We start from the raw sequence: 13,568 nt of genomic DNA on the forward strand, positions 1-13,568 counted from the left end.
CATCCAAAAATCCACATTACATTACTAAAAAGAAAACTAAACAATGACAAAATTATAACTTGTGATGAGAAGGAGGACTTTGTATAAGCCCTTTAAGGCTTCTTTCCTCTCCTGCACAAAACTTTGTCATTAACCTGTTTTACTTTCAAATCATTCTGTTAATGTTTTGTGAACGAAAGAAAAGCCAACAAAGGTGCAGAAACATATGACGACAAACACTTAAAACAGACAAATTAAACAGTGAAAAAATTACACCAAAAAAACTTCGCAAAACTGACACAAAAAGACACAAAGACAAAAAGAGACACAAATGTCACAAATATTCACAATAATGAGTCACAAAGGCTACAAAGAAACACAAAATTGCCCATTCGTGACAGACATAATAACAAAAAAACAAGACAAGACAAAATTGTCATAAAAGATTATAATAATGTCTTCATGCCTCAATGCCAGCAAGGGTTTTCCGGAATAAAAGCAATTGCTTAACTTTCCGACCGGAGTGTTTTTAGGGACGGAACAACCGGTGTCATAGTGTTATTGTTCCCCCGGGCCGCGCTGCAAAAACTGAGTAACTTAACAGATTCAAGTCGCTAAATCTTTCATTTTCATATCATTTTTTAACATCGTTATTATACTTGTAAATACAGAATGTTCTGTTATTTCCATTTCAGCAGTTAAAACGATGTTTAAGATTTGTGCTCGGCCGTGTTTCAGTTAGATTAATCTTCAGGTTACAGATGTATTAAGCTGGATATTCGTGCATCCGTGTGGAGGTTGTTCAGTAGCTTGCAATGAATTAGATTTAGTTTGGTACAGACCCGCATTCATGTGGATTTTATTCAGTAGCTTGAAATGAATTTGATGTAGTTTGGTGCAGGTCAGTGGAACTATGGCTTCAGACAGGAGGAATTGGGACTGGGACAGTCCGCAGTGCAGAGCCCAACTGGATCAGGTTTTTTTTCGTGAGCAGGACTACATCAGGGCCGGCAGTACCGAACACAAAGAGTTCTGGGCTTTCTTCGACCGCTTCCAGAGGTTTAAGACAAAGAAGGACATGTGTGGGACTACTAAAGAGGACAAAGGAGATGGGACAGACAGGAGGAATACCAAGATTGATCTGGGTCTTCCTAAAGAATATGATGCTCGTTACAGGATCAACGTGTCTGTGTGCAGCAGGGACATCGAGGAGCGCCTGGGGAAATCAGAACACAGAGGAAGACAGAGATCCTCCGGACCGGGTCCTCAGGAGGTCTCAGACTGCCGCCTGGCACTCCTGCATTTCCTGGACTTTAGTCAGAGGCAGAGTTTTGGCAAACTGGCCAAGCTCCGCCGGGAACAGAAGAACCTGCCCATCTTCCAGTACCGTGACCGGATTGTGGAACTGGTGCGAGTTCACCCTGTGGTCGTGGTGGCGGGAGACACAGGCTGTGGGAAATCCACGCAGGTTCCTCAGTATCTTCTTTCAGCTGGCTTCAACCAAATCTCCTGCACGCAGCCGCGGCGGATCGCCTGTATATCCCTGGCAAAGAGGGTCAGCTGTGAGAGTCTCAACCAGTATGGCTCAAAGGTTTGTGCTGCACCATCACATACAGATTCTTACTTGTTCAGAAGGAACAGTGACTGTTGAAACATGATATACGCATTTCTGTTTTGTGAACAAGCCATAGAGATTGCTGGATGTTGTTATTATTGTTTAGGTGGGCTACCAGATCCGCTTTGAGACCACTCGGACCACCTCCACTAAGCTGCTGTTCCTGACAGAGGGCCTCCTGCTCCGACAGATTCAGCAGGACAAGTCGCTGTCCCAGTACCAGGTGGTGATCGTGGACGAGGTCCATGAGAGACACCTCCACTGTGACTTCCTGCTCGGGGTCCTGCGCTCTCTGCTGGCTGACCGCCGCGACCTGCGTCTCATCCTCATGTCGGCCACAATCAACATCAAACTCTTCTCGGACTACTTTGGTAGTGCTCCAGTGCTGCAGGTTCCAGGCAGGCTGTTTCCCATTCAGGTGAGGAAACAACAACTGTAACTTGAGGCATTAACATCTGAACCTTATGAAAAGAATTGCATTTCCTGACAAAGACAAACTAACTAAAAGGGTCACGTTGGTTATTTTATTAGAAGTAAACAATCTTGATTTCCATTATGTCCCTGAAAGCCCCAAAGTCTACATTTTAATCTCTGTATTCGAGTTAATTGTAGTATATTATTATCGGCTTCCATTTCAAAAGTGCACTACAAGATCAAAGCCCGAAATGTTTGATTGAGACCATAAAGGTGACACATTTCAAGTTGGTGTTTTTTTTGCATTTGCTGTCCTAAGGTGATATATCAGCCCATTCCACCTGAGGAACAGCCCTCCCGCTCTGAGAAACTAGATCCTAGACCCTACCTGCGCATCCTGCAGGGTATCGACCAGCGTTACCCCCCCGAGGAGCGTGGAGACCTGCTCCTCTTTCTCAGTGGCATGGCAGAGATCTCCACCATCCAGGAGGCCTGTCAGGTTTATGCCACACACACGCGTCGCTGGATAATCCTCGCTCTGCATAGCACACTGTCACTTGCCCAACAAGATAAGGTACAATACACTTTAATTGGATTAAAAGGACATCGTTTATTGGAGTATAATTTACTACTTTTAATTCTCTGTTATGATGCTGTACTGCAGGTGTTCGACATTGCTCCTCCTGGGGTCAGGAAGTGCATCATCTCTACCAACATTGCTGAGACCTCAGTCACAATAGATGGGGTGCGCTTTGTTGTGGACTCAGGTATGATGAAAAAATACATTTATCTTCCTGTACTGTACTGGTTGGAGTTTTAATCTGGTGGGGGGGAGTGGCAGCAGTGTTTTCAGAAGCCTCTGGTTTAATACAATTTTTTTTTAAATCACTTAATGCAAAGTGAATTAGCAGGAGGGAAATCAATATCTCTGTAAAGCAGTAGGGATCTGTCCAGAGTGCACCCTGCCCTCCGCCATAGTCGGCTACGATCATCTCCAGCACCCAGCGACACTGAACAGGAGTATAGAAGATGGATGGATGGAAATCAGTATGTGGTTGTAGGGTTTGTCTTCAAAGCAACATCAGTTATTCCAATTTTATTTGTACACAATTCTTGAATGAACTTGGAGAACTAAGTGCAAATCTTTTGTGAATGCAGGTTGGCTCACATCCGTCTGGTTCTTCATGTGAACCGAAACATTCTGGTTTACTTTGGACTCTTTGGGGGCCAGACCATCACTTTCAGAACCGTTTGTGTTCATACACATTGAAATTAGTTCTCTATAAACATCACCTGCATGTTTGGGTTTATTTTCTTTTGCTGAAGAATATATTTGTTTAGGCCAATCAGGGCTCTTACTGCAAATGATTTACAGCGTTATATAACATAACATATGATAGAAGCACAGCACTGTATGCGGCTACGAACCTGAGTATGTCCATCAATCTAAATTCTGCAGCAAATCTTTGTTTAGCTTAAAAAATAAAAAATAAAAATCTTGTGACATTCACAGAGACTTCAAAAGAAGATGACACTTTTACGTTTTGTTGTTGTTTTTTTGCTCCAAAAAAACAATATAAATTCTTACACTAAACTTGGGCAAAAATAATATGTGACTCAGAGTAATAATACCAACTGTATTATGGAGTCTTTTTGTTTTTGTTCTTCAAGGTAAGGTGAAGGAAATGAGTTTTGATCCCAAAGCCAAGATGCAACGGCTGCAGGAGTTTTGGATCAGCAGAGCCAGTTCTGAGCAGAGGAAAGGTCGCGCCGGTCGTACGGGTCCAGGAGTGTGTTACCGCCTCTATGCCGAGTCGGACTACGACGCCTTCGCTCCATATCCTGTCCCTGAAATCCACCGAGTGGCTCTGGACTCCCTCATTCTGCAGGTGATCATATTTTGTCAGCACAAATGTGTTAGTTCAATCTTTAAACTAGAAAAAAAAACAAAAAAACATTAATTTGGAATTTAACCAGGTTTTTGTTTGGGGTTTTTTCACTTCGCAGATGAAGAGCATGAATCTTGGAGATCCTCTATCCTTTGTTTTTATAGATCCTCCTCCAGCCTCAAGTATCCAGACTGCAGTTACTTACCTGAAGGAGCAGGGGGCGCTGGACTTTCGGGGTGAACTGACTTCGATTGGTAGTTTGCTTTCCCAACTTCCCGTGGATGTGGTCATAGGTAGGATTCTCTCATTTGGGGACCACAATACATTTTTGTTTTTCAAAAGTGAGAACATGTTGGTTTGTTTGCAGACTGTTTCTTTGTTGTGACAATGCTTATTTGGGAATATGCATTTGTGGCATGAGCAGCAAAGCCTTGTATGTGGATTGTGGCCATTAAGAATCAGTGAAATCTTCTCTGCCAATGCCAAACAGCATCTCTTTTTTTCTGTCACACACTTTTTGTCTATAGTTTTACAGAAAATACAACAAGGAGGGCTAATAAATCTAAAAATAAAAAATAATGGTCTACTTGTATGTCTCCCACAGGGAAGATGCTGGTGCTGGGGTCTCTGTTTAACCTGGTTGAGCCCGTGTTGACCGTAGCGGCGGCGCTCAGTGTTCAGTCGCCTTTCCTGCGCAGCTCGCAACAGAATCCAGACTGCACCACCGCCCGGCAGCCCATGCACAGCAACCAGGGAGACCCGCTTACCTTGCTCAACACCTTCAACGCCTGGGTGGAGGTCAGTTCACAACATATCACCAGCTGTTAATGAGGTAACCACATTTCCAAAAACCTTTGGACAGTTTACACGATCGCTAAAAAACTAAACCCGCTGATAACATCCAGCACTGACTGCGTTTTATGTTGTACACATACATTTCTTTACATTCTCAGGATTGTTTTGTGATATCATGCAATGTAGCTGTGGCATTGACAAAGTCTTCAGAATTTTATGGTGTGGAGCATTATTGCAAAATTGTTTCACAATTTCTACCTACATGTTTGACAGATTAGTAAATCAATGCCGATCTTTCCTTCTGAGAGGTTCTTCTCCTCTAAAGAGTCTTTTTGTTTCCAGTCATGTTACTGAATGTAAGAGTCTAAGAGAATATGTGTTAATGACAGCTGTTAACTGGGAAAAATTAACATTGGTGTTAAATATTTCCACTGCTGAATGAGCTTAACTGTGATTGGTTGAGACTGCACATCCTGTTTTATTTAAATTGAAAATGCACTCATTGATTTTTTAAATGGTAAAATATCTTTATCTGGTGTTTTCTGTGTTCTATTGTGAAAACAAATATTGAGACCTTCTAAAATGGATGAGCAAAATTATTATTGTTATTTTTTGTCGCTTCTTTTTTAATAAGCCACCGGTTGATGATGCTGGTCATAATGCAACCGTTAATGGAATCAACCTTGTTTTGTTCCCCCCATTGTATAACGACTTGCATCACAATTATAATTCAGGCCCTTTTATTGAACCTTAATCTCAAGATAGTGAAATTTAAATAAAAGAACAAACAAACATGCTTCTTAATTTATTTTGTTAAACAAGCACAACTCAAGTCAGAAACTTTGTTTCATGTATTTCTTTTTTTTTTTTACTTGGGGAAAATGACTTCCTTTAAGAGGGCGACCTTATGTGTTTACGAGACTTGTCGATGCGTCTTGATGTGTCTAGTTTCTTCTTATATTATATATGAGAGGATCTTCAGAGCTACAACAGTTGGTGTTTGGTCTCTTCAGGTGAAGGGAGAGCGAGGAGGAGGGTCGAGGAAGTGGTGCAGGAGGAGAGGCCTGGAGGAGCAGCGGCTGTATGAGATGGTCAACCTGCGCAGACAGTTCAAGGCAGGAGCTCGACACGACACGCCATGCAGTCACAAAATGACCAGTTCTCCCTCTAGTCAATGTGAGTGTTGTCTCATGGCACGGTTCCTCTCTGCTTATCAGAGCTTGCTGAAGAGCCACGGCCTCCTGGAGTCACAGGAAGGCGGCAGCGCCCCCTCTGGTGGAGACCGGGGGCAGCGCAGGGAGAGGCTGACCGAGAGGAGAAAGCTACATCAGATGAAGAGAGACCACGAGCTGCAGGAAGGCGGCAAGCGTAAAGTCCTCAGGCTGGAGGAGGGCGAGGATGGAGCGATGTCTTCGGGATCAGACACGGAGGAGAAGAGCCGAGGCAGGAAAGACAAGGAGGGACACAAGATGGACATTCAGGTAAAATTCAAAAGAGCACAAATAAACATTAGAAATCGCTTCTGTCAGAGTACCCCAGAGCAGCTGTGGCTACATACGTAGTTTACAAGCATCCAGTATGGACTGAACGAATAACGCAATGTAAAGCCCTTTGAGTCTCCTAGAAAGAAACGCTATAAAAAAAAAACCTATGTATTATTATTAGAATAGTTTTAATTAAAACACACAACATGAATTAGATAAATAAGTTTGATTCCTCTGACAAATGTGAAACTTTTTATGGTACAGCAGCTCAAGGATAATTACAACACAAAAATGCACATACACCTACATAGTGTTGTTCAGCTGCATCTAAAATCGTAACAATAGTTAGTGACTTTGTGAGTTATTTCTACTCTCCTATCACACAGACAAACCTTTTTTTTTTTTTTTTTTAGCATTTTTAAAACCTTAATTGTGATTATTCTGGCCTCCAGTTGAATCAAATAGGAACAAACCATCTTATATTATGAGAGGATCTGATGTTTTCAGATGTAAGAGCAGAGCGGAGATGATTAAGACATTTTTTTTTCATGGCCACAGCACAAATCTGCTGCCCAACCTACAAAGGCACGTTTCATATAACAAAGCACTGTTACAACAAAGAAAAAAATAATCGTGCTTTATTAACTTAACTTTGCTGCGTGTTCCTGAACAGGAAGTGAAGTTCAAATTGCGTCACAACGTGTCGGAGCTGCAGGAGGCAGTGAACACCAGCCAGGATATGTCCTCCCGCCAGCAGGCTTTGCTCAAGCTGCTACTGTGTCGAGGACTCTACCCTCAGCTGGCTCTGCCCGATGACCACAACTCCACCCGCAAAGACTCGGAGCAGGTCAGGGAAATCCTATTCACACAGCATAACGCTAAGTATCCCGTCTCCAAATATATTAACTGTACTGGAAAATATTCACTTGAAGGTGTTTCACACAAAGAATAAACAAGGAGTCGTGATCCACCCGACCAGCGTGTTTGCCAGTGACCCGGAGGTGTTGCACGTGCCTGAAGACGATGGCGGAGGAATGGGTAAAACACTCTGAAAGAACTTCTTTTTTTAGCGGGGGAATATACTGTGTAGGTATTTAAAACCTCAATTTATAACTGATTAACTTTCATCATAATAGGGCAGAGTCGGAAGCTAATGTAGCTTTAAAATGAAAGTCAAAATGTCCAGGGACTAAAACAGTAAGACACAAACAAAAAGGGTTTTATTTGTAGTTTATTTGTAGCACATTAGTGGCTGATGTGCTCATATAATTTAAAAAAGTAGTAGTATTGATGCTTGTGTGGGGAAAATACAATCCGCATGTCTGATATCGAGCAGATCAAACACGACATTATGACACTTTTCTGTCAGGACATTAACATCTGGAGCAGTTTGAGCTCCACTTGCTTGTCTGTTTAGTTGTCTCACAAGAGTTTCCATTTTTTAAAATGTTTCTTTACTTCCTCCTCCTTTTCTGCTGCCTTCAGGGTCGGACAAGCGGGACAGCAGCAGACACCAGCTGCTGGCCTTTGTCACTCTGCTGGAGACCAACAAGCCATATTTGTCCAACTGTGTGCGCGTCCCAGCTCTGCAGGTCAGTACCACATGTGGGGGTTTCCCCTTTATTGAAATCCCCTCAAATGACTTCTATTTCTTTTTTAATTCCTGTGCTTTCTGATGCATGTGATGGTAAACACACGTGTCCCGACGGTTCACACAAATAGTGGAAAAGGCACATAAAGCTTGCCCTCGCAAGGACTCTGCTGGTATTAAACGTTAGTTAACGGGATTAGTGAGCGGAGAGAGGATTGGATGTTTAATAGAAGTGAGGATGATGGCGCATGTGGAGGTCACCTGATTAGGCCTGTCTGGGACATGTTGACATTGTTTTGTGTTGCTGGAGGAGACTCGGTATGCGAGGTCCAGTGGTGGTTATACTGATTATGTTAGAAAAAACACCGTGTGCCTGGAAAGGGTGGATGACCAAATTCGTACGGGGGGTTTTCGAGAGCAGAGACAGATTAGTGAGATGTTGTGAGATATACCAACTCATCAAGAGACGTGGTCCTGCTCCTGAATGTTAAAAAATGACTGAAAAGGTCTCAGCAATAATTCTCTCTCTGACTTGTCCTGGAGGCTCTGCTGCTGGTCGCAAACTCCATCGACACCAACGCAGACTGCACGCGGCTGGTGGTGGACGGCTGGCTGGAGCTGGAGCTGAGGGAGCCCAACGAGGCCCTGAGGGTGCTGTCCACCGCCCTCAAGCGCCGAGCCGAGTGGGAGCGCCTCCTACTGGCCCAACTGGCACAGAGCAGCCCTGCAGAATCGGCAGCTCCGGTACAGGGAGTGTCTCGCAGAGCCACGGAGAAGCTGAGTGAGGGCCTGGTCCGCTTCCTGCTCTACACCGAGGTAGTCCTGTTACTTTGTGCTTCAATGGCTGGACATTGTCCATCATGAACTATGATTCTCACTCCCTCCATGATGCCCTGGTCAGCAGCACGAGCATCTTCAGCAACAGACTCATTCCACCAAAGTGCAGCACAGAGCGCCGCAGGAGATCTAACGGCTTAGCTTTCATAGTACTTATTTAACTTTATCCTTTCATATAGACTTTTGCACTTCTATGGTTTTTATTCTTCTTTCTGTGTGGATCTATGTTGCAAGAATTTCCCCCAAGGATTAATAAATTCTATTCTATTCTGTTAAAAAGCAGTAAGACTTGTGAGGATATTTTTTTGTACTTGAAACAAAAATACATTAAAACAAAGGAAAAAGGAGAATTAAGAAAGTAAAATTCAATGTAATAGAATAAGTAAAGGTTATTGTTTACTGGAAAAACTGAGCAAATAATGCTTTAAGACCCGAGTGTGCACAGTAGTGGAACTCATTTTTTTTATTTTATTTCTTATTATTTTGTTATTATTGTTGTTGTTGTTGTTGTGTTGCTGATATAATCACGAGTATTACAATGACTATTATGATTATTACTATTATTACGTCCACCACCACTACTCTTACTGCGAGATGAGAGCTCTAACCTCAGCTCCACTGGGCCTTCTGCTATTTACTCTATTATTTTCATTATCAAAAGGTTGTTGCATCATGCAGCTCTATGGAAAATAAAGTATAAAACCTTCTATTGGCAAAGAAGTGGATGATACTCAAAGTGAAGCTCCAAGTGTTTTACACGAGATCAAATGAGAGAAATTAAACAGCTGTAATTACATAATGAAACATTTCTGAACTCATTAATTCAGATAAAATAGATTAAAAAAAAACTGGGAGGACAACAGATCATGAGGCAATAAAAACCATCTAATAACAAATATTGGAATTAATTCATTTAAAGCAATTGTATTAAGATATTTCTTAACTTGCTTATTTAACACAAATACATTGTTTTAATATCTGCTCTGCTTACCTTCCCTGTTAGGTGAGCTACAGCCTGCGGAGGCTCACAGCTCTGCAGACCCAGAACCTTTATGTTGGACCTCAGGCTGAGTCCGAGTCGTCTTTCTCTGAAACTCCGGATCTGAGCGTGCTGTTCCCAGGAGCCCGGGCCAAACCAGACCCCATCAAAGGAGGCCTGCGTGTCACCAGCTTCTTCACCTACAACTGCCTGACGGTGGGTTGATCTGGAACCATCCGGAAAAAAACAAACATTTCACTTCTCGGTCACATCGTTGGATAGCAAGTTCTTTTTTATATTAAGATAAATTTTTTGTCAGTTTCACGAAAGTTAAACAACTGGAAATTATCTTTATTTCGGTTTTGTTTTGGTTTTTTTTTCCGTCATCACTCACCGTCACTGAGCTCTTCGTCCACTGAAAAGCTCCTGAAATGTCCAAGAACATTAAAAGATAACTTTTTTTTTCTTTCTTTTTTTTAACACTGTAAATGTAAATTAATACAGAAGAAAATATTTGGGAAGGTCCTTGAGTTGATTGGTATTAATCACAAAATGGCTCAATCCAGTCCTGCACGTGTTTCTCATTTAAACGAATCGTCTTTATTCCGTCAACAAACCATTGAGCGACACTTCATGAAACCACATTTATGATGAACATGCTTTGCAGGATTCGAAGGACCTCTACAGCGAGTGTTTACGAACGTTCTGGACCTGTCCTAACTGCGACCTCTACATGCCCCTGACTCCTCTGGAGCGCATGCACCACGAAGCTTCCTGCAGGCCGGCCGGGGAGCAGCAGGAACCGGAGGACGGTCAGTCTTACCCGCTCATATATTCACTGTGTTAATCCACTGAATACAGCATGAAAACACAAGGTGGAGCTGATGGAGAGACTTTGTCACTTATTTCAGGTTACATGTTTTTTTATATTTATCTATATACTCTTGCTCGGGATGTCCTGGAGGTTCATGAAGACGAGCTTGAAACCAGAAGTTTGATGGTGTATACCAACACCTTTTTTCTTCTTCTCTCTCTGATTGAATTATTTTATAAAGTGCTCAGGAACAATTATTATTATTATTATTTTTTTAGGATGTTTGAACAGTGTAGGGGAATTGTTTTGCTTTATTCTCATTCTGATGGTTTTTATTGCTGCTTTGAGGTTTTTAAACGTGCAATATAAATAAAATAGAATTAATGTTTTGAAAGAACTCAGAGCTGCTACATCGTCATGTATGTAGTTTCCTTGCGTTGCCTCGTCTCAGCCAAACAACTCCTGTCAAAATGAGCTCAGAGGGGGCCGAGCTGGTCCAAAACTTTACAAGAGTTTACCTTGAACATTATGCAGGCCTCCTTTATCTCTTATTTTAAAACACTTCAACAGAATCCTATAAATAGGATGGATAAAAGTGGGGGAAAAAAAAAGAAATTTCCTGAAGCGGATTATATAGGATAATAAAAAAAAAAGAAATTTAAATGCTGCTACACTGCTGAGTTTCTATGCACACTTTTTGTAGAATTGTTTAAAAATCGCCTTTTAGAATTTTATTTTTGTGTTTTATGAATTACCTGTACTGCAGTTTGTTATTATTCTGTTATTCATCCTCATGTGACGTTCATAGTTTATATTTAGCACTAAGCTGCTCTGTGGTTGTTTCAAGTGTTTTATAAATAAAGTTGGACTGGCTGGGAGGAATTTGTGGTTAATTCCTGATTGTGTGATTTTGGGGATTTCAGGGGCTGAAAGTGGAAAGGCGTCCTCCTCTTCTTCCGCGTCGAGTCTGACCAGAGTTTATCACTGCGAAGTCTGTAATGAAGACCTGAACCTCACCTCCACCGAGATCCTCAAACACAAACGACAGCACATGTATACAACGAAGTGACTCGGCCACTTGTGTCTGTTCTGTCATGGAAACATTTTTAAAGTTTTTTTTTTTTATGCAACATTTGTGTCTCGTCTTAAAGATTTCTTTAGAGTGAACTCTTTTTCTAGCATTCTGACATTCACACCCAACCTTTCTTGTATCTTTGAAACTAAGCATGACAAGTTGATGAAAATGTGCAATTATGAATTTTATCAATTTAAACTAAGTATGAATGAAAGGTGAGAAATTACAGACATCTCTGTGCACACTACCTAGAAAAACATAATTATGGACTGTGTGTGAAACCTGCAGCTAATATAGCGTGCAGGATGAGAAAACTACTGTGTCATTATCACATTGAGGTATCAACTGATGAATACTGATAATTACGTGATTGCACATTAACAGCTTTTTGTTTTGTCTTTGTAAATCTCATTGCTCATGTGCCCTGAAAACACACAGAAATAGACACTGTGGGACAGAGGAGGCGGGACCTTTTTAGCAGAAATGGTGCCGGATTGGCTCCATGCCACATCTCGGCCAATCAGAGCATCTGGGGGGCGGGGCCTACAGTTCAGCTGACCCACAACAGAAAACAATTTTCGCTGGTTTTTAACTCTTGAGTAAATTTTTTTTTTTTTTAGAAGACTGAAAAACAAAAGAAAAAACAAAAAAGATCACAGGATGCAAACAGAAAACTACCAAATAAAGGCGGGATTGACTAAGTGTACGCTTCCTCCTGCTACTTTGAGTGTGTTAAAGCTTTAATCATTACTGAATCGTTTATTCAACTGAAGGTGACAGCAAAGATTTTAACAAGATCTGTTTTTGTCTGAATATAAAATAATCAAATTTGGATTAAAAATGTTTTTGCTTTTGATGTGAATTTAAATTACTACGATAAAGATAATTAAAACTCAAGGAATTAAAAAGCAGCTATACTGCTGAAGGTACATAGACACTTGTTTAGCAGTGCAACTGAATTCTCAAATGTTTCCTGATACGTGAAGTCTTTCAACACCTTGTTCACAACAACAGTCCTGCATGGTCTCTAGAGTTAAACACAGACATACACACTCACATTTTCTCCTACCTCCAACCTCACATGCATGTTTTTGCACTGGGGGAGAACATGCAAACACCACACTAGATTCAAACCAATAACCTTCTTGCTCTGTCCAAGGACACTCACCACTGCACCACCATGCAGCCCTAACACTCCTCCTGTGTAACGGGAAGGTTGTTGTTTAAAAGCATAGTATTTGCTGTCCTCGGTAAATCTAAATAATATTACACTTTGGTTTATTGGCTCTTTTGAATAAAAATCCCCAATATTTAACTTTTCGATGAATTTCAGATTTTGCATGTAACAATGTGATAAATATTTGAATCGTTGCCCAGCTATAAAAAAAAGATATAAATGTATGATTTTCAATGAAAATAGCTGCTGTTTGTAGTTTGAAAAATTGTACTTTGTCATGAAGAATAAAGGTCAAAAGGCACCGACACCGAGATCCAAAACTAAACGTCAGATGGCAGCAGTCAGTGATTCTGAAGGAAAAGGTAGCTGTTATGTTATGGCATTAAAATAGCATGGGCATAAAAGTCATATTATGAACATTAAAGGTCCCACATTATACCATTTTTCCATCAATATTCCCAAATCGCTTTGGTCCTGAATTTCATCCAGTCTAAAAGTTCCTCTGGTGAACACTAATGAGAACAGGCTGTGTCTGTTTCTGTCTGTCCACACCTATTCCAGGTCCGTCTCGAGATAAAAAAAAAAAAGCTTTACGGTGTTTCAGATGAATTGGTTTCCCTGTTAACTGGCGACCCTTTCACATCTCTCGTTGCAGCTAATAACAGACGCTAAAAACCCGACAGAAATCTGTAGCTGTCCTGACCAACGACAAACCTTTTGTGAGTCCTATATTAATATACGTTGTTATTGGCGGCAACGATGAACGCTAAAGGAAGTCAGTAATCAGATTACTTTTTCAAGGTAACTATGGCAACAGTGGTTTCAGATTCACTGGTGTCCCTGTTAAATAGTGACTGATTAGGAGTTACTCTTTTAAAAGTAACTTAGTTACTTTGCTAATTACTTGTTATGTGGAGGA

At 41.2% G+C, this 13,568-nt stretch overlaps 1 protein-coding gene across 1 annotated transcript; it reads left to right on the forward strand.

The window, feature by feature from the left end:
• The first annotated feature begins 500 nt into the window (after positions 1–500).
• Positions 501–12,961, forward strand: dhx34 (DEAH (Asp-Glu-Ala-His) box polypeptide 34). Its single transcript, XM_080459135.1, has 16 exons — positions 501–1,570; positions 1,701–2,012; positions 2,328–2,582; positions 2,673–2,775; positions 3,680–3,897; positions 4,016–4,190; positions 4,502–4,695; positions 5,706–5,807; positions 5,910–6,173; positions 6,850–7,023; positions 7,109–7,214; positions 7,662–7,768; positions 8,311–8,583; positions 9,608–9,799; positions 10,251–10,395; positions 11,321–12,961. Exons 1-16 carry the CDS (start codon positions 893–895, stop codon positions 11,464–11,466), a joined length of 3,444 nt encoding a protein of 1,147 aa, XP_080315261.1. The 5' UTR covers positions 501–892; the 3' UTR covers positions 11,467–12,961.
• Positions 12,962–13,568: the final 607 nt, after the last annotated feature.

Source organism: Lipophrys pholis (assembly GCF_963383615.2).
Source record: "Lipophrys pholis genome assembly, chromosome: 3".
Lineage (NCBI taxonomy): Eukaryota > Metazoa > Chordata > Actinopteri > Blenniiformes > Blenniidae > Lipophrys > Lipophrys pholis.

Coding starts and splice junctions, on each gene's coding strand:
- dhx34 (XM_080459135.1), top strand. CDS start 893: ATGGCTTCAGACAGGAGGAATTGGGACTGGGACAGTCCGCAGTGCAGA. Junction 1,571..1,700: donor TCAACCAGTATGGCTCAAAG/GTTTGTGCTGCA, acceptor ATTATTGTTTAG/GTGGGCTACCAGATCCGCTT. Junction 7,769..8,310: donor TGCGCGTCCCAGCTCTGCAG/GTCAGTACCACA, acceptor CTTGTCCTGGAG/GCTCTGCTGCTGGTCGCAAA.